Source organism: Lepidochelys olivacea (genome assembly GCF_965140295.1).
Source record: "Lepidochelys olivacea isolate rLepOli2 genome assembly, chromosome: 24".
Lineage (NCBI taxonomy): Eukaryota > Metazoa > Chordata > Testudines > Cheloniidae > Lepidochelys > Lepidochelys olivacea.
The window spans coordinates 1125771-1146175 of NC_140434.1; the positions used below are offsets into that span (position 1 = coordinate 1125771).

Genomic DNA, 20405 nt, shown 5'->3' on the forward strand with positions numbered 1-20405 from the left:
AAAGCTGAGAAATTCCTGGCTGCGATTGTTTACAGAGCAAGACTTGCAGCAGCATGACGTGCTCAGCCTGTCCATCTGCTCCGTGGTGCCCTTCCAAGCAGCCTGGAGGATTCACGCTATTTATAGGAGATGTTTTGATTTAAAATTTCCACCCAGGAGGCTAATTCTTGCCTGCACAGGGACCGTGGCACCGGCCTTGGGTTTCCATTCTGCACATGCACTGTCCACCTCCCTCCACCCCACTCCTATCCTCAGCAGTTCCAGGGCACCAGGCAGGGGCCTGGACACAGTTTATAATGATCTGATCGAGCTCCGGCTGTATCTGCTGCCTCTCGCCCCCCAGCAGAGCTGGAACCCGTGAGGGAATGGCCGAGGGCTCTGTCAGAAGGAACGGGCCCTGGGATCTCTCACCCACAGCCTGACAGTTCTACGGAGATCTGATGAGCCACCCTTGGAGTCTTGCAGAGGGAAACTAAAAAGAGGAGGAGCAGAGCAGTGGGCCACGGGGGACTCCTGGGTGTCTCTGCAAGGATCCCGATCCAGCTGGCTCGTGGCTGTAATATGGAGAGATGGCTCTATGGAGGTCCCAGTGCCATCAGCTAAACGGGCGCCCCTTTGCCCAGTGCGCTGCCTCGCAGCACTAAGCCCGCACGACGCACTTTACACGCTCTGTGACACTGGGGGAATCCCGCTTCGCTGCACGTTCGCGCCCACGTCTCACCGACATCTTCCACCGGCACTGACCGTGATCTGCAGCGGCACGAGACCTCTCCCGGCCAGGGCCAGGGGCACTGCACTCTGGCTCGGCTTGAACAGCATGTAAATCGCAACGAGAAAGGGATGCTCTTGGCAATCCCTGGGCCCAACAACCCGCTGAGCTCTCGCTCCAGCCTGACCCACGGTTCTGCCCCCGACTGATTGTTTCAGCTGGAACGGGGAGGGCTGCTCAGCCCAGGGCGGCCTGTCCCTGCAGGGCTCGCTCCTGCGTCCACACTGTCCCAGGTCTTTGCCTTTAAGGGGGTCAGATCTCCCCTTCCCCCGCTGCATTAAAGTTCCCAGCACACCTGGAGAACTGCAGCCCTTCCTTGTGCCCTGCCGTCCCTGCCACTCCCCTGCTCTGGAGACGGGCTTAGAAATAAAGGGGGGTCAAATTAAACCAGGTTTTAAACAATTCTTCCCCCCCTCCCCCCCGCCCGGTGTCCGTGTGATTATTTATTGGACTGCGGTGACACTGGAAACAGCAACTGATGTCTGAGGCCGCCCATGGTAGCGCACCCTCCCCCCCCCCCCAGCTTCCAGGGATACAGTTCACTGCAGCCTGGGGCCCGTTCACCCCCAGATGGTGCCTGGGCCCTGCCGTGCTGAGCTGGAGCGCCCCCCGCCAGCCCTGCCCCTGCTGCGTGCGACTGGATGGCACCGAGCCACCCTGGCAGCAGACTTCACAGCAGAGATCAACCACCCCACTCCACTCATGCCTCGTTACTGCGGGGATCGTTTGGCCTCACTAACCTCTGGGGGGAGGGGAGCCCTCCTTGACCCCCCAGTGCAGTTGCTGGAGCAGTCCCATGCCTCCCAGGAAGGGCTGGGGTACCTCGAGCTGCACCCTGCCTGGGTCTGGGTTGAGAGCTGCGCCCGGTTCATGGCCGGTCTCCTCCATCAGCTCCTGGGGCTTTGCTCTCAATGGGGCAGACGTGGAGCCACCCCAGCAGCGGGAGCCAGGATGCCCTTGGGTGGAGGCAGCACTGAAAACAGCAGCAAGGCCCTGAGACCCCCATCCCGAGACTGCCCCGGGAACCCCCCAGGGCGGCGTGCTCCAGCCACGTGCTCCAGGCCCCTGTCTTTGCCATGTGGCTGCGAAGGTTCCCGGGGGTGATGGCTCCGCACACACGGGGCAGGGCTGCCTGCCTTCCCCCAGCCCTATTTGGAGCTGGGCGGGCCGTGGTTGAGCTGCAGCAGGGAGTTGGTGGCGTAGTTCTGGAAGAGCGGCTGGAGGAACATGCCGATGGTCCCGAAGACGCAGACGAAGACGAAGATCCACAGGAAGAGGCGGTCGATCACCATGGCCACGTACTTCCAGTCCTCGCTCACCTGGAAGGAGACGGCGCGTTCAGAATCCGGGGCACGGCCATCCCACCCCACACACTGAACCTAGGCGGGGCGAGGAAATGGGGCCGTGGCCAAGCTGTGTGTGGCTGAGGAGCTTCAGTCCCAGCAAAGGCAGAGACTCCAGGACAGGGCGGTTACAGGGCGCCAGTCCAGCCTCCACCGTCGCTCCTGCCAAACCTCCTTCCCCCTCAACCCACCTGGGCCCACGAGCCCAGCACCAGGGCCAGGCCTGCTGCCCCCCGGCTGGCTTGTCACCTCTGCTTCCGAGCCAGCTGGTGCAGTGATGGCCTCAGACTCTGCCCGGCAGGCCTAGGGCCACAGATGGGTTCTCAACCCAGAGACCTTGAGATTCCGCTTTCGGCAGGGAGCGGTGGGCAGGAGAGTGGGGAATGGCCCCCAGAGCTCTGTGCTCTGCCTGCTGTGTCTGCCTGCCCCGGGCTTCGTGCAGCGATCGCCCACTCCTCTCTCAGGAAGCTCGCACAGCAGCCCGTGGATCCAGGGCCTTTCTGGTGCCCCCATCATCGTGGTCTCTGGGCACCTCTCCATCTGGTGGGGGTTCGGGGCTGCCCCACAGGCGGATCTGAAAGCGGCTCCCTCCTGCTCCGTGCAGGCTGCATCAGCTGCTGTCTCGCCCCTGCCCGTACAGCAGCATTGAGGCCTGGCAGACACACCGGTTCGGTGCCGCTTTCCCCTCTTGCTATGGGTCTGGGAGGGAGCAATTTCATGCCTGAATCGTGCTCTCATTTCTGTCCCTGGCCTTGCAGGGAGCCTGGCTGAGACGCGACAGGTGGGGCCTTAGCACAGCTCAGGAGAGGGGCAGGCAGGGAGCGAATGAATCCTGCTGCTGAGAGATCGCAGCCAGACCCGAAAATCAGCCTGTCCTGGAGGCGGGCACAAGAGGAGGCTGGTAAGCAGCCTTCACCTTCGCTCCCCCCGGGCCCTGGGACCAGCAGCTTCCTCCCCAGGGCTGGATTCGGTGCTAACGGCGAACCAGGCCTAGGCAGGGGGAGTGCAGCTAAGTGGCAGGAGCAGGTGGCCTCAGCTCTAGGCCTGGCTCTGGCACTGTGTAGCTCTGGGCAGTGCCACCTCTGCCCTGGACCTGCCACGTAACTTCTGGGAAGTGACTTCCCCTGGCGAGGCCTCTTGGTTCCCCTCTGTAAAGTCGGGATCGTTCCAGGGCCGTGGAACTCAACCCCTGGGCTACACTGGCACCCTGACCCCACCGCTCTGCCAACGCCCCACGCTCCCCACCTGCAGCGCACGCGCCCCGGGCTACCCTCGTACACGCGTCTCCCCCGAGGTGCCTCCATCCCACCTCCCATTGCAAAGCTGCAGGTGCCTAGAGCTCCCCTGCCAGGCCAGGCCCACCCGCGTCTCCCCCAAATCCCAGAATCTCAGACTAGGCACCGTGCTGTGACACGGGCCGGTGCCCCTCTGAGCTGGGCCTAGAGCAGCGGCTGCCTCCCTCCCCGGATCTGTCCCGCCCTCCCACGCACCCCTCATCTAAAACCTGCAGCCTCCTGGTGCTGCCCAAGTCCTGACCCGGGCTGGGCTGCTCTCAAATGAGACTGTTCTGGTTACTATAGCAACTCCTAAACCGGGGCCTGACCCCCTCCAGCTGCATGCGGGAGTGACTCACTGGGGCAGGTGCTGATGGTCTGGCAAGGCCCAGGAAGAAGGGAGGGGGGCCGGGGGCCTGGGCCTGCTGGAATCCAGCCGCAGGGTTACCCTGGCACTTTGCACATTTGCATTTCAGAAGCCCCCCACCCTCTGTGTGTTGGCAGAAATCCCCCACCAGCTGGCTCCAGTTCCCCCCCTGCAAAGGAGAGACAGCCAGCTTCCCTGCCCCCTCCCCTGCCTGCATCTCCCATGAATATTTCATGGGCCTTCGACACAGGGACCCAGCAGAGCAGAAGGAGGATATTGATTTTGGACCTTGCCATTTGCTTTGAGAGCTCAGGGCTGGCTCCTTCCCGCCAGCCCTGCAGGCCGGGCTTGGAGGAGAGCGAAGCTCTGCCTGCCGCCCCATTGGCACTAAAGCTGTGCCCTGTGCAGGTCGCCTCCCTCCAGGCCTCCAAGCACAGCACAGCAGGGTGACGGGGCGTGGGCGCACCTTGCTGCTTATCCCTGCAGGGCTCGTGAGAATTTGGCAGTGCTCCTGTGCAAACATTTAGGTGAATTATGGTTGACACAGAGGGGTGGAAGTTGGGGGGTCTCCCCTGCAGTTACTCAGAAGCTGGGCCTGAGGGGGCTGTACCCCAGGGCACAGGGTCCACCCCACGGTCGCGGGAGTCGAAGGAGGCGGTTGTACTGCCTGGGGTACCGTGATGCGCAGGGGGTGCAGCGCTTTCACCACCTCCCTGGGGGACCCTGACTGACTCCAGGGATGAACTTTGCCCATCACAGTTGGGGAGAGGTCGGTGCAGAGACCTGCTCTGAGCAGGCGGGTTTGCCACCCTGTCTCTGCCCAAGGCTTGGCAGCAAAGGGGGCAGGGGGAGCCCAGCTCATCTGGGGCAGGACTGCTCCGTGCCCAGGCCTGAGCCCACCCTGCATGGCCACGCGCGTACCCAGGTATCACTTCATGGCGCAGAGGCCCTGCCCAGCAGCTCCAGAGCAGCGGGGCCAGCAAAAGAAAGCGACATGCACAGGGTTGGGGCGGGCAGTGCCAGGGACACGTGTGCTTTTGTACATATAAACACACCGGCTGGCACACAATCCCACACCCACGCAGCCTTCCATGGGGGCTTGTGCACCTGTACAGCCTCGTACGCAGACGTGTCCATCCCCCCTTCCCCACACACGCTCCCCCTTCCCTCTCTGCCTCCGCCAGCTCCCCCGACTCACGCTCTGGTCCTCGTCCTCGCTCCTCATGTGGTCTGCGATGAAGCGCACCCCATCCACCGCCTCCTCCACCCCGCAGCAGCACCTCTGGCTGGGCGCCGGGGCCTGCCCCTGCCGCTCCCGGTAGCCATTGGCGCTGTCAGCCGCCGCGGTGACCTGCCGGCCGGCCCCCACGCCGAGCTTCTTGATGGTGGCCTGGTTGGCGAAGCAGGTGCAGGAGCGGGTGCTCTCCCGCAGGCAACAGCTGCTGCTGGCCCGCTCCTGGTTCTGCCGGCGCAGCCGCTGGCGGGCACAGTTCTGGCGCGGCTGCTTCATGAAGAGGACGGTGGGCAGCTTGTCCAGGAAGACCACCTTGACCCAGGGCGGCATGGTGTGCGTGGTGGGCGAGCGGTGGTGCACGTTGAGCACGCACACGCTGGTGACGATGGAGAAGGTCACCAGCACCATGGTGAACATCAGGTACTTGCCCACCAGCGGCACGTCCAGCGAGGTGGGTGGCACGATCTTGGAGATGAGCAGCAGGAAGACGGTGAGGGCCAGCAGCACAGAGATGCAGAGCGTCATCTTCTCGCCGCAGTCGGAGGGCAGGTAGAAGACCAGGATGGCCAGCGAGGTGATGAGGATGCAGGGGATGATGAGGTTGATGGTGTAGAAGAGCGGTTTGCGGCGGATGATGAAGTCGTAGGTGATGTCCACGTAGGTGGAGTCGTCGGGGTTCTCGTTCCGCCGCCCCGGCAGAGCGATGATGTCCCACTCGCCGCTAGGCGTGAAGTCGTCCAGGCTGGCCACGTCGCTCTTCAACACCAGGTCGATCTCCGTCCGGTCGTAGGTCCACGAGCGGAACTTCATGGTGCAGTTCTGCTGGTCGAAGGGGAAGTGCTTGACCTCGATTTTGCAGGCGCTCTTGTAGATGGCCGGGGGCAGCCAGAAGATGCTGCCATCGTAGGAGACCACCGCGTTGGAGTAGAAGGAGACCTCATACATCCCATCGGCACTGGGGAGCAGGAGAAGGGCCGTGAGGCAGCAGGGATGTCACGCCCCACCAGGACTGTCCTGCCCAGTGGACCCGGGCTCCGTCTCCCCAGGCAACAGCCACTGGGACCTGGGGGTAGAGGTGGGAAACACCCAACTGGGTTCCCAGCTCCTGGGGGGCAGTTACAGCTCCTCTGTGGGCCTGGGTGGAGCTGCTGAGATCTGGGACGGCTGGAAGCGGGGGAACAAGATGCTGCCTCTTCCCACAGGGGACCCGTGTCTCACCCCTGAGGCTCCCCCACAAATCGGGCCAAGTCCACCCTGGGCAGAACCCTCAGCCAAAGTGAGTGGGGATAGAGTCTGGAGCCGCTGGGGGGTGGGACCCTGGGGGTGGGACCTACTTGTTGTAGAGGACGACATCCGGCAGCCAGATGTGCTTGGAGGGCAGGCGCACCTTCCGCATGTTGTCGAAGTCCCCTGGCTTCCAGGTGAGGCGGTAATCCTCCCACTCCTGCGGAGAGCACGGCACAACCTCAGCACGGGCCTCGCCCCGCCCCGGCCCCCCAACTGCCCGGCCCTGTCCCTGCTGCCCAACCGCCCCGGCCCCCCAACCGGCCCAGCCCCGCCCCGGCCCCCCAACTGCCCGGCCCTGTCCCTGCTGCCCAACCGCCCCTGCCGCCCAACTGGCCCAGCCCCGCCCCGGCCCCCCAACTCCCCGGCCCTGTCCCTGCTGCCCAACTGGCCCGGCCCTGCCCCTGCCCCCCAACTCCCCGGCCCTGCCCCTGCCGCCCAACCGGCCCCGCCCCGGCCCCCCAACAGCCCGGCCCTGCCCCTGCCGCCCAACTGGCCCAGGTTCTGCAGCCCCAGCTCTGGGCCAACGGGAGGGACCCCAGGCTGGGGCTCCCTCCGCCCTAGGGCCTGCACCCCACCCCCCAGGGGCCAGGGCGCTGGCTGGGGAGAGTCCTGCTTGGCGTAGGGTCGGGACCCTCCCCCGCTTCGTGCCTGGAGCAGGCAGGAGGCTGGGGGGAGGGCATAGGGGGATGCAGCGTGGTGGGGGCAGAGTGAGCTGTCCAGGGGCAAGGGGTGACCCCCACCCTGCCCGGCTCTGCTGGGCCCCACGCCAGGCGTCTCACCTGCGTCAGCCACACGTTGGTCGTCATGATCTGCTCCCGCTCGTGCTGCAAACGGAACCACGGCGCCGTTAGCAGGGTCGGGAGCAGCAGGGAGCCAGGCCCAGGCCTCAGCATGGCGTGGGCGCGGGGGGCAGGGCTGGGGCTGGCCGCTGTGGGGAGGGGCAGCCAGGAGAGAGAGCTCGGAGAGGTCAAATCGCATCCCCCCCAGCGCGGGCAGCTCAGCCACAGCCCCCGCTGCAGCGGGCTGGGCGGGGAGCGCCGGGAGGGGATTGGGACGAGGGGTGCTCCAGCCGCAGCGCTGGGCCGGACGTAGGGGAGCGAGTCCGTCCGTCCCCCCCCGCGGGCACGTGCAGGAGCGTGCACAGCGAGCCAGCGTCTCCCTGCGCACGGGGCTGCCCCCGGGTGGTGGGTCTGCACTGTGCCTGGACGGGGTGTTTGCGGCCTGTGACCGGCGTGAGAGACAGGCGCTCAGCACAGCCCAGGAGCCCCTTGTGCCCAGCCCCCTCCCCCCCCATGCCAAGTGCCTCCACCCCTCCGGCGCCCGGTCTCTGCCCGGGGCCCGCACTGTGCTGCAGACCCAGCAAACTCACCACGCTGATGAGCTGGGCCAGCGACACCATGAGCTGCACCGTCACCAGCTCCGAGCCGTTGGTGGCCGGGCGGATCAGCTTGTTGTAGCGGGATGGGTCCAGGAGGTGCTCAACCAGCCGCTCCTCTGTGTCGGTGCCCAGGCTTCCTGAGGGCCAGGGGGGTAAAGGGGTGAGACCCCGAGTACCCAGCCTCCTTGTCCCCACACAGCACCCCTTCCAGCCTGGCCTGGCCCGCAGCCCCCCGCTGGCCGGGTCCTGGCAATGGGAGCTGAGCCGCTGGTCTGTCCCCAAATATTCCTCCCTCCCCAGGTCCCAGCCGTGGTGTCTGGAGAAGGCTCAGCTGGTGGGAGACGGCAGCTAGGCAGCGGCTGCTGGAATGCCAGCCACCTGCTCCGAGAAGGGCTCGTTCGGGTGCCCCGGGGGGGGCCTAGCGCACGGCTCGCCCAGCCCAGCACGGCGGGGGATCCCAGCTCAGTCCGCATGCGGGGGCCTTACCCCCGCTGCCCTGAGGGGCGGGACCCCAGCCGAGTGCTGGGCACTGCACTTGGGCCCCTGGCAGGAAGAGCCCGGACCGACGGGCAGGCCGGACAATAACACTGACCTGATACCGTTCATCAGCCAGGAGCACGACCCGCACCCCTGAGCCTGCCGGATGCACCAGCCGTGGGGCAGCCCCCGAGGGCTGCGGGGGGAGGGCAGAGACCACGCCGAGCCTGGCAGCCGCACGCTCTGGACCCTGGCATGGCTGGGGCAGGGACAAGGCCAGCCGCCCGTCCTCTCAGTATTTACAATGGCCTTGTACCCGGGCCCTGAGCCTGGGTCACTGCACGCGAAGGGTGGGGCTGGGGCTGGGCACTGGCTCAGTGCCCCCCTTGGTGCAGAGGCCCATGCCCAGGTGCCCTGACCAGGGTGGGCCAACATGTGTGTGGGGGAACCTCCCCGGGCAGCTTCGCTAGCCCCACCGGTGCCAGGAGGGAGGGGGTTATGCTGGCCCCTCTCGGCTAACCACGCCCCTGGGGCTCAACCCCCTGGAAGGAAGGAGGGGGCTGAGTGGCCTTTCCAGGGGTCTGGTTGCTAAATGGGGGTGAAGAGGTGATCCCTGTCTGCCCCACCCCGCCCCCTCTGCGCTGGACAAAGTGTGGCCTGCAAAGCTCTAAACAAAGCTGCAGAAAGCGGCCGAGCAGAGAGCTTGGAACCGGTCCCCCAGCACCCCGCAATTCCTACCCCCAAGTCCCCCACCTCTCCCTGACCCCCACCATACACCCTCCTCCCTGTGCTCTGGGCAGAAGCTCTGGTGGGGGGGAGGAGCACCAGGCTGTTCCCGTGGAGGGTTCGTTCCAGCTATGGGGGCCCTTTAGCCCATCTTGGGGCACAGCCCCCTCATCACCAGCCCCTGGCAGGGAGGGCCAACAGTCTGAGCGGTTTTTCAGTGAGTGGCAGGGTGTGAACCCTGGTATCCCAGCCAAATCTCAGTGAGGGGTGTGCCCTTCGCCCTCCCTAAACCGCCCCAACAGGCTTCGTTAGATACAGGATTTGCCACTTCCTGTAAAACTCTTGGCAGCGTTGCTGTTTGGCTGTGAAACAGCCCCCACGCCCCAGCCCAGAGGCAGCTGCATCTCGGTGCCGGGCGAGGAATCCCTGTTTAACTAGCCCGTGCGCCCCACCCCAGAGGCAGCTGCAGCTCAGTGCTGGGTGACCAGTTCCCTCTATCTGTAAAGCAGTCTGGGATGAAAGGGGAGTTAGAAATGTGACCCATTAATACAACTGCAGTAGCGGGTCCTGCAGCTAAGACAGACAGAGAGGAAGCAGACCTAGACAGCGAGCAAGAAATGGGGCTTATTATACAGCCCCCCAACTTTGCCCCCTCCGGTCCCACATACCCCCAGCGCCCTGTGCTCAGAGCCCCCTGGCTGGGAATGCCCTCCCCCATGTGCACACAGATCCAGCCCCATCAGCCCCCACCCTGCTGCGTGCGCCAAGCCGCAGCCCTGGCTTTTCGGGGCCTTTGTCCCCGGCGGCGCTCGGCGCCCGCCCGTCCTTGGGGATGAAGGCGCTGGTGACTGACAGGCCGCTTCAAAGGCCCTGTAATGAGTCTCGCCCGCGGGGTCCGGGCCTGCGGCGGATTCTCGGGCGCCGTCTCATCTTGTCTCCTCCTGGGCACTGCTGATAGCGCTGGGCTCGCTGGCCCTTTGCCCCCATCACGCGCTGCCTTTGTAGCCAGCCCGCGCAGCCGGCTCCGTCCTCATCACTAATCGCCCAGGAGCCAAACCCAGCCCGGAGCAGGGTTACGCCCTGGGGGATTTGGCCCAGTGAGTGCAGAAGCTCAAGGCTGGGCGCCAGGCAGGGAGGAGGCCTCCCCCCCCCCCAGTTCTGAGCCTCAGCGAGTGGGGTCTGGGGGCTGCTGGGGGAGGGGAGCGGGCGGGGGGGGGTGAGTGCCTGCGGGGGAGGGCCCGGCTGCAGGGGTGCTTGGTCCAGGTGCTGGCTCTGGTCTGGAGGGTGTCCTGTGCTCAGCCCCATGCCAGCCTCACCCTCCCGCCTTCCCTGGGCCTGTGGGTTTCATTCCCTTGTTCCCATGTCCAGGGCCGGCTGCTCTGCAACCCTGGACGCCTCCCTGGCCTGGTGCAGGGGTGTGTCCATCCGTCCATCCATGCGCCCCCCCCCCGGTCACTCCCCCCGTGCTGCATGTCGCCGGCTCCGGGAGCCCCAGCAGGCGTGAGGGGAGAGCCCGGGGGACGGGGCTCAATAGCTGAAGGGGCCCAGCCTGCATCCCCCCATCAGCGTCAGCAGCGGCTCCATCCTGCCCCACGTGGGGCTGAGGGGGCTGATCTCAGCAGCCCAGCCAGGGAGGGAGAGAGGGAGGCAGAGCAGGGGGCTGGCCCAGCCAGGGGCCCAGCGCTGCCCGCCCTTGGTGCCGGGTCGCTCTGCATCCACCGCCCCCCTCGTTCCAGACTCGCTGCTTGACAGTGTCAATCAGCCTCCCGCCCTTCCAGCCTGCCCCACCCTACCAGCATCTGCCCCAGCTGCTGCCGAAGCTGGATCCCTGCTGCCTCCCTGCCAGGCTGCAAAGGCTACAGTGGCTGCCGAGTTTCAAGATGACCCCTCTCAGCCACAGGGGCAGCTGGCCCAGGGCCTGCCAAGCACAGAGCTCGCTCCAGGGTGAGCGCAGGGCTGCAGGTGTCACGGAGATTGGGGAGTCAGGGCCCTGCACCCCCACTTCCTGCGATTCACCGTGACTCAGCCAGCCAGTAGAACAGATGGTTTATTAGAGACGAGGGGAACACAGTCCGGACCAGAGCTTGCAGACATAAACAGGACCCCTTAGTCCGGCCCTTCTGGGGGGTAGAGAGCTTAGACCCCAGCTCTGGGGCTCTCTCCTCTTCCCCAGCCCACCCCAAAAAACGAAACTCCCTCCAGCCGGCTCACCCGGCCTCCCCCCAGCTCCTCCTCCAGCCTTTGTCCAGTGCTATCTCATCCCCGATCAGACAGCCCCAGTAAACTCCCCTGCCACGTCACCGGGTCAATCCGCTCCACCCAGTCCCTGCTGCTCCGTCCTTCCTGCCCCCAGAGGACATGGGCAGCTCAGCAGGGGGAGCCGGGCGAGCTCCCGGGCCCAGGAGAGGAGCAGTGGCAGGGAGGGATGCAGCTCTGGTTGGGACTGGGCGCTTGGTGCTGGAGGGAATGGCTCTCAAAGCACTTGGCACAGGAGGCCAGTATCATTTTATAGGTGGGGAAACTGAGGCACAGAGCTAGTAAGTGACTTGCCCAACGGAGCCAGGCCTGGAACCGGTGTCGCCTGAGTGTCGGTCCAGTGGGCTAGGCCAGTGAACCACATGGCCTCTCCCCTTCCAGCTGACGCCCCTGGTCCAAGCCTTGGTAAGTCTCTGCTCAGCTGCCCCCCACTCCGCTCGCTAACGATCCATCACGCTCTGCTCCGAAGCCAGGACACAAGAAACGTTTCCTGACAGTGTAACCGTGTCTCTGGGCCAGGGCTCAGGCAGGCCACAAAGTGCAGCGAGGGCTTGCTACCGAGAGCTCTGAAATATCAATCCAGGAACAATGCCAGCCCCGAAAATGCATTTTCCAGACAGAGACGTGTGGAGGGGGACAGAAACAAGCTGAATTCCTCAGACCCGTTTTCCCTGCCAGCTCTGACCGGAGCTCGGGAATATGTGCACAAGGGGGTGGTCTGTGAGAGGCTGAGGACCGGGACTGGGCCATGGGGCCTTTCCCCTGTAGGGGGCACTGGCTCCGAATCATAAAGTGGGTGGAAATGACCCCCTCAGAATCACACTCCCCCATGTGGGGCTCTGCACCTCCCCAGCCAGGCCCCTCCCAGAGGGGTGGATCGGGGCTTTGCTGAGCGCACTGCACTCTGGGTATTCTCTGCTTCCAGGGGCCCATAGCGGAAGCCGAGCAGAAGAGCCTTGAGGCTGCTCTTACTTATGCCAGGGGCCTAAAGCCACCTGCCGCCCTGCCCTGCCCCCCTGCACACGGACAGGGACACTGAGAATTAAGCCCTCAGGCTTCATCTGGGAGGCTCTGGCCTGCCTGGCCCTAGCTAACGTCCTGCCAGCCTGCGAGGCCACCCGGGGAGTGAAGGGGAAGGAGGGAATCTGGGCATCTGGGAAGGGACCTGCCCTCATGCTGGGAGGGAGGAGGCTAACGAGCTCCTCTTGGCCTGCGTGCGCTAACGAGGCACACCTGCAAGGCTTGCGGAGCCTGGAGGAGCTGAACAGGGGAAAGTTTCACAGGGATGGGGCCATGCTACAGGAGAAAGGCTGCCCTGCCTAGGAGGAGACGCTGCCGGAGACACCCACGCCCCGGGCCGAGCAGTGGAAGGTAAACCCGGGAAGGGGTGTGAGACTGTGAGAGGCTAAGGGGATACAGCCAAACACCCAGGGGCTGCCTGAGGGCCTGCCCCTGTTCCAGCACCCCGCCCCCCAAGTGTTGCCAGCTAGGGCAGAAGAGAGAGTAAATGAGGGACAGTGGGACCTGGGGGACAAGGGAGCCCTGCCCCCCACCCCCACCATCTCAGCTGGGCCCTTCCTGAATGAGTTGGCTTCTCCTGCGTGGGGCCGTGTTGCGTCACACGAAGGGCCCAATCCTGCGAGCCAGCTGGTCCCACCAAAGCGGGTGGTGTGAGCCAGGGCTACAGGATGGGGCTCACAGAGGGAAGCAGCAGGTGCAGAATGAATGCCCGCTGAGCTTTGCCCTCTCCAGCAGCAAGGGGCCACTTTTCCTAGGCCCCCCCCCTCCCGAGTGCATCTGGGAGCTCCTCCCCAAGCCAAGGCCTTGGTCCCAAGTGTCAAACACCAGGTGATAAACTTCCCCAAAAGCTCCTATTGATCCAAGGAAGAAACAGAAAAGCTCAGCAGAGCTGGGCGAGCCTTGCCGGTGGAGTTCAGCAGGGACGAGGTCGATATTGCTCAACCCTGGCCTTGCTGTGGTCAGCCTGCAAATTGCTTGAGAAGCAAATGTGGGTTTGAGGAGGAAAAGGGCAGAGCAGAAGGGTTCTGCTCCTGGGCTGCCATGGTCCAGGGCCCAGCAGGAAGGGCACAGTGTGAGACTGGATGTATTTCAGCCAGGGGCATCTCCAGGCTGCTTCGGGGGTCGCCAGGTCCCCAGGGCTCCTGGACGCTGCTGGCTGCAGCGAAGCTAAAGTTTCCATTGGTTAAGAAAGGGCTTGGCATCCCCTTAGTCTGTGTCAGCTGCAGCTCAGAGCGGGGAGAATCTCCCTGCACAGCCTGTTCTGAATGTCCAAGGTGTGAAATATCGAATCACCCCAGCTGCAGACCCTGGCCCAGCTGCCTCGCAGCGCTTCACGCCTCCCAGGCAAATTGTGTCCCTTCCGCTCTACTGCGTATTGAGTGAGAACTTAACCCCCAGATCCGCTCTGGTCCCTGCAGCAGACTTCTGTAAGCAGACGGTTTGCAGCCGCGGCCTCAGACCGAATGTCCCCTCCCCTCTGCACTGTGGTGCTAGTTGGCTGCTGCTTTCTGCCCCAGACACAGCCGCATTTTAGTGGGTTGTCATGTTCTTGGAGACCCTTTTGGCTGTGATGCTGGAGGACCTCAGGTTTTGCAGAGGTGGGGTGGGGTGAAGGTCGATGCTACATCCGTCGTCTCACTCCAGAAACAAGCTGCAAGGGCAGCTGCTTCTCGGAGAACCGTTCTACTTAGCACTGCCGGCCGGTGCAGCACTGGAAACGTATTAACCCTCGCACACCCAGGAGAGCTCCACTTTCCCCAGCAGGGTGAGGGGTAACAACTCAGCAGCTCCCGGGGCCCTGTATCGGACGGAGCTGTTTGTAGCACCAGTCTGTGCTCTTCGACCAGCACTACACTAAAGCACCCGGAAGCCACTGGGGGCCTTTTCATGGACTGCAGTGGACTTTGGATCAGACCCACGGAGCCAGGCAAGAATCCAGCCTCCAGCAACGGAGCAAGGAGCGCCCAGCCCTGGGAACCAGGGTGAGCAGGCCTGGGGTGGAAGGAAGTGGCTTGTCACTCTGATGGGCTTCGTCCGGCCACGCAAGACACCTAGGAATTGCCATCCCCAACCAGCCTAGCTCACTCACCAGACAGCCACAGTGCTGAGTCCCAATGTGCAAGAGATGCCCCCCCTCCCCCCGGGGTGGGGGAGAATTTCCCAAAGGCGAAGTACGTTTTCCCCGCCCCCTGTCAGTGAGCGTGTGGCTCATGCAAAAGAATTTAGGGCCCTTCCGCAGTATTTTTATCCTGTCTAATGTAATGGCAGCGGCTGTCATCATCCAACTTAGTGTGCAATCCTGCTAAACATTCAGGCTTGGTTATATCTTGTGGCAAGGAGTTCCACAGGCTATATATGCACCGTGAAAATTTATTTTCTCAGTTTTACATTTCTGGCCATTCAATTACAAGTGCATGCATGTGTGTGTACGCACCTACCCCCACACACCTGGGGCTCAGATTTCCAGAGCTGCTCAGCATCCAGCAGCTGCTTTGGTCACAGCTGGGGAGTGCTGGGTGTTGGCCACCTTTGGGGAGTCTGGACAGATGATAAAGATGCACACGCGTGCACACGCAATTGATGTACAGCCAGAGAGCGTGTTTAGATATAACCAAGCCTCTGGCTCTGCCGGAGCACAAGGCAGCCAGGGATGACTCAGGCTGGGAAATAACTGAATGTGAAGTCGGCACCGTATGGGAGAGTCCCCAGCAGCCTGGGCCCGGCAGGGCTTGTCAGTAGCTTTGTCTCTCTGTGTGGCCTGACAGCTGGACGCCTGCGTTGTGTTACAGCTGTTAACACAAAACCCCGCTGTCAACGCCGGGGTGCCCAGGCTCTGTGACTAATGGGAGTCAGCGCAATAAATCACGTGGAGCAGCCAGCCTGGTGCAGAAAAGCTGGGGGAAGGGCAAGGAGCTGGCGGGACATGTCTGGGGCTAAGCACCACCCTGCCCTGCGAGAGCTACAGGACCATGGAGTCTGCGTCTGGCCCCAGGCATAGGCCCAGACACTGTCTGTCTCTCTCTCAAATCTCCATGCACCCCACCGCTGTCTGTCTGTCTAGCAGCCCGTGCTGTGGCATCCAAGCACCGTTTCTAGCTGAAGGGAGAGGGAGGGGGGCTTTGAAAGTGCCTGGCTAATAAGGGAGAGCTGACTTTCTCTAATCTCCCTTGTTCCTCTAGAAATTAATATGATCTCGCGCCTAACTGAACAGAGGCGGCCTGCTGCTGCTTGGAGTCAGAGGCACAGAACGTTGCCCGGGGTGAGTGTGTCTGGGGGGGGTGTATCTGTGGGCCTGGGTGTGCGCCCGCTAGACACACACGCTCTAGAACTGGAAACATTCCCTGGCAGTCAATTCTTCTGGACTGAGGAGATTTGGAAAATTCAAGTCCACTCATGGGCCGCCGCCATTCTCTTTAGCAACAGGCAGGCAGCTAACCAAGACCAGCAGTTCAGGGGTGCACAGAGCCCAGGGGAGAGCCATGGAGCGATGGCCCTTTACACCCGCTGGGAACACGCGCCCACCCCGCACGGGGGGCAGCGGAGCTGGGACTAACCCGGTAGACAAAGCGGACTTGGACAACCCAAGCAGGCGGAGAGGCCAAGGCGCTCTCAGCCCTGGCCCCCTTAGCCCAGCCTGGTGGGGGCAGGTGAGCTTCCGCCTTTGGGGGCACGCAGAGAAGGAAAGGCCCTGTCAGCCCCAGCCCCTGGTGAATGGGAGCCCCAAGGGGCCCGTTGTACCCACCGGGCTGGGCTGGGGCTGTTATTAGGGGCTTTCTCTTATATACACAACGCTCCCTCAGCCCCGAAAAGTCTCCCGATTTCCCCCACTTGCTCTCCGGTCACCCTGCGCCAGCCCGGGCACAAACGGGGCCATGCCGGCCCAGGGCTGCACCGCCCGGCCCGGCCCCCCACCCCGGGGCCGGGGCTCGCAGGGGCCCGGCGGGCACTTACTTCGCAGGAGCCCGAGCAGGCAGAGGCTCAGGAGCGAAGCCAGGGGGGCGGACGGCGGCTGCATCCTCCCGTGGCGGCGGGACATGGCCCCGGGCCGGGCCGGGCCGGGCGGCGCGGCGGGGACCCGGCTGCGGGCTGGAGCGGGGCGGCCCGGGCCGCGGACCGGCGCGAAGCGGCCGCTGTCCCCGGTGCTGAAGCGGCTGCGCCGGCCCCTGCGCGGCTCTGTCCCGGGTGCTGAAGTCGGCGGGGCCGCGGGCGCTGCTCAGACCCCGGCTGCCTGCGCCGCCCCGTGCGCCGCCCTCTGCGCGCCGCAGCCGCTCGGGCTCCCCTCCCCGCGCTGCGCTGCGCTGCGCGGCCGCCGAGCGGGGCTGCCCGGGCCAGCGGCTGCCTGCGCAGGGCGGCTGCGGCGGGGCGGGGACCGGCCCTGCCCGGTGCTGGGGACCGAGCGCTCCGCGGAGCAGCGATGGGGCGGGCGGCCCCCGCCCCGGCTGGCAGGGGGCTGAGCACACGGGGATGCGCGTGCGTGTGAGTGTGAGAGAGAGAGATCAGTGTGTGTGCACGTGTGTGTGAGAGAGAGAGATCAGTGTGTGTGCGTGTGTGAGATCACTATGCCTGTGATCACTGCATGAGGGGGTGCATACAATTACTATGTGTGTGATCACTGATTGTGTGGGTGTGAATATGAGTGTGTATGGGGGGGCATGCGTGCCCCACAGACCCACCTACATTGCTCATGTCCCACTTGACTTTGACTTGGTCCTGTCGCTCTGGGCACCAGACAACACCCTGGGGTGCTGGGACTCGGCGCTCGGGGCTGTCATTTACTCCAGTGGGTGCAGGGTGCCCCATGCTGTCTGGGCACCACCCGGCTTCTGCTTCGCCCAGAGGTCACTGTGCAGGTCAGTGGGGCTGTGTCAGCCGGGCTCACACACTAGACAAGGCAGCAATGGGAGGCTTCCCAGAGCATGGCACAAACAAGCCCCCATGGGGCTCGGCTGGGCAATTGTGGGGGGGGAAGGGGGCTGGCACTGGTGAAATGCTTCCTGTAAGGACTTACCTGCAAACAGCACCAAATGCAGGGCTGGAGCCAGGGGAGGGAGGTTTGCGGCACCCTCCGGCAGGAGAAGCGTGTTTATGGGGCAGAAACTCATGGAGCTCGTTGGCCCTTTGCCACATTCCTCCTCCCAGGGTAATTTTGGGCCTAGCACAGGGGGGCTCCGCAGGGCTCTGGCTACGACGATGGGGGCAGGGGATGCTCCCTACTTTGAAAGCCACATATGAAATAGTGCAGCGAAATCTTACAGCATTTCCCCTGGAGAACAGCCTGCTGGGCTGGTCACCTGGGGAGCGCTCAGATACCAGGGGGACGGGCACTGAGGCAGAGCTGGAGGAGAGGCAGGCCAAGGCGCGGGAGGCAGAATAGCAAGCCAATCTGTGTTCATGCCTATCAGGCAGGCTTTGTCTCTGGGCAGGGGCCAGCACAAACCCACCCCTTTCTGAGACAGGCTGGTGCAAAGGCCTCCTGCTAACTGGCTGCACAGGGCCCAGGTCACCCGCACAGCATCTGGGGTGCTCACACCCTCCTGCGGAGCATGTCCCGGTCACCCTTTCCCCTGCCACTCGGTGACATTCCTTTAAGCATCACCTGCCCGGCATGTCCCTAGCATCAGGTGTGGAATCACCAGCTCTGTGGTCCAGCCACAGGCCAGGTCTGGCTGCTTCCTGCAGAGCACACCCCTTGTTGGCCAGGCTTCCCTTACCAGCCTATGGGGAGGGGGGTGTCTCTATGGGTGGTTTGCTCAGTGGTATCTAGAGGCCCCAGCTGGGATCTGGGCCCTGTAGTGCCAGGCACAGAGCCCTTGCACCAAAGAGCTCACAGTCTAAATAGACAAAACTGACGAAGGGGAAACAGGAGAAACTGAGGCACAGAGTGGGGAAGTAACTTGCCGAAGGTCACCCAACAGGGCAGGGAAGAACCCCAGCCTCCTGCTTCTCTGTGCAATGTCCCAGCCACTGAGCCAAGCTGCCTGAAAACTCTAGCATAGACCAGGATGGGAATGGTGCTTCTGACGTGTTTGTACTAAGGGCCCCCCGACTCTGAATGCCCCCACACCAGTCAATAATAACAGCAGCACATTCCTCCCCGCTCACCAGGGGCCGCCGTCCTCGTTATCGCTAATCCCGCCCTGCAGCCTGAGAAGTCGTTGTCTCCCTTCCTCCCGCTGCTCTGTGACCTCGTTTTAGCAAGCGTGGCGATGGCGGTTGCTAGAGGCCACGTGACCTGCAATCGTGTTGACGTACAGCTGGGTAAGGAGAGGGCTCGCAGAACAATCCAATGGCTGGAAGCTGGAGCTGGCTGGATTCCTGGTGCAGTTTTGTACCAGGGAGGATGATTGGCCAAGGGCCAGGGGGATTCTCCATCACTGGCAGGTTTCAATGGAGCTGGTCTGTTTTCCCACACGATACTTCCTAGCGCAGGCCCAGCGCTTGGCCTGGAGGCAGAGTTCATTCAGGGAAGTCCTGTGCTATACAGGAGGTCAGACCTGGTGGTCACAGATGGCTGTGCTGGCCTTAGAACCCCTTGGTGCGGCTGGATGCCCCCTGCCTTTCTCTTCCCGCATCACATGGGTGCAAGGGGATGGGCCACCTGGCCCCACAGGGGAGACCATGGGCCAGCTCCCCAGTGGCTGGAAACCAGCCGAGCCCCACCGACTCCAGAGGAGTTCTGCTGATCTGCTCCTGCTGCAGACCTGCCCAAGGAGCTAGTGACTGTATTTTCCCTGGTCCTGAGCACGCTGAGCGTGGGGGGAGAAACCAGCCCAAGGCCCTGGCGGTTCTCGCCAGGGTTTGCTCTTAGGCCCAGGGCAGAGAGGAGCTGGGAGGTGGCTGTTCTAGGGGGAGGGGACAAGCCACGGGGGTGGGGTGGGGTGAGGGTGTTCCTCATGGAAAGATATTGCTCTCCTGGGAAGGTGCTCACAGGGAAGAGACCCCAGCAAGCTCCCCATGTCCCCCAGTCTCGGGTGGGACAAGTGAGCCCTCGCACCACTCCCCAGGGCATTTGCATCTGTCCCTCAGCCCTGCCAGCGCCCAGCTGGGACACGGGACAGGGCCTGCCAGGAGGAGCTCAGACCTCTGTTTACAGGTGTACTTGCTATTTAATGATTAATCAGCCCTGCAGCTTAGGAGCCTGGTTTCCTGCTAATTCACATCATCTGGCATTTCAATATGGGGTTAATCATGTTCTCTTGCCTGCATCTGCCTGCTGCCTTGGCTGAATGAGACTGAAATTCACCTGCTCAGCGGCAGGGCTGGAGGGGGGTGTTTGTGGATAGGGCCCCCATTGCTGGGTCCAGGTGCTGCTGCGGTGTGAGAGGTCTGCACCCTCTGCTGCACTGCCTGGTGCCAGTGTGGGGGAAAGTGCGGACCAGACGTCGCCCTGTCACCATGGTAGGTCATCTCAGCACTTGTGGACTGTGACGGTGCCCCCGCATAGGGCTTTATGGAAATATGCTTATGAATGTATATATGACATAATGGAATGTGTTTTGTGCTAAATATGCCATGGAACATATCTCTGTAGAGGTTATGATCTACTGAATCTATTCATCCTATTTGTGTGCATGTCTCATTGTTGTATTCGAAGTTATCAATGTTTGCTGTGTACTTGTCTGATTCTGAGTAGGTTTTAGTGAAGCAGTTGGTCGGCTTCCTGAGAAAAGACCATTCTCAGTAAGTGCCCTGTCAAGAAGCCCTTAAGCCAACAATGAACTTGGAGACGCCAATCCACATCTGAGCTTTTCCAGGAATGTGGCTTGGCTGGTAAGGAACTCAGGGCATGGACATGTGTCTTGCCCAGGTGACTCCAAAACTCCATTTTGTAGCTGGGCTTTGCATAGGAGAGAGGAGGGGGTCTCTACCCACAAGAGAAAGTCTATTTAAATCCCTGACAGACCCCTCCATTTTGTCTTCAGCTGGCTAAAGAAAGAGCCTCCCCACCCCCAAGGATACTTGAAAGAAACTGGAACAAAGGACAGTAACTACAGGGAGTGTGAGTGATTGCTGGACCCAGACTAGAAAGAGACTAGTCTGTAAAAGGAAGTTTACTGGGTGAGGATTTTACCTGTATTCAGTTTCATTACTAGACTTAGACTTGTGTGTTTTATTTTATTTTGCTAGGTAATTCACTTTGTTCTGTCTGTTACTACATGGAACCACTTAAATCCTACTTTCTATATTTAATACAATCTCTTTTTACTTAACCCAGAGTATGTATTAATACTTTTGGGGGGGGGGGGGCAAACAGCTGTGCAAATCTCTCTATCA

General features: G+C 62.7%; 1 protein-coding gene across 1 annotated transcript; it reads right to left on the reverse strand.

Moving 5' to 3' along the window:
- Nucleotides 1-1298: 1298 nt before the first annotated feature.
- Nucleotides 1299-16270, reverse strand: CHRNB2 (cholinergic receptor nicotinic beta 2 subunit). The gene is made up of 6 exons (XM_084614004.1): nucleotides 16083-16270; nucleotides 7644-7789; nucleotides 7054-7098; nucleotides 6322-6431; nucleotides 4952-5942; nucleotides 1299-2088 (listed from the first exon to the last, which is right to left on the reverse strand). The coding sequence occupies exons 1-6, from the start codon at nucleotides 16165-16167 to the stop codon at nucleotides 1918-1920; spliced, it is 1548 nt and encodes a 515-aa protein (XP_084470130.1). The 5' UTR covers nucleotides 16168-16270; the 3' UTR covers nucleotides 1299-1917.
- Between the last annotated feature and the right edge of the window lie 4135 nt (nucleotides 16271-20405).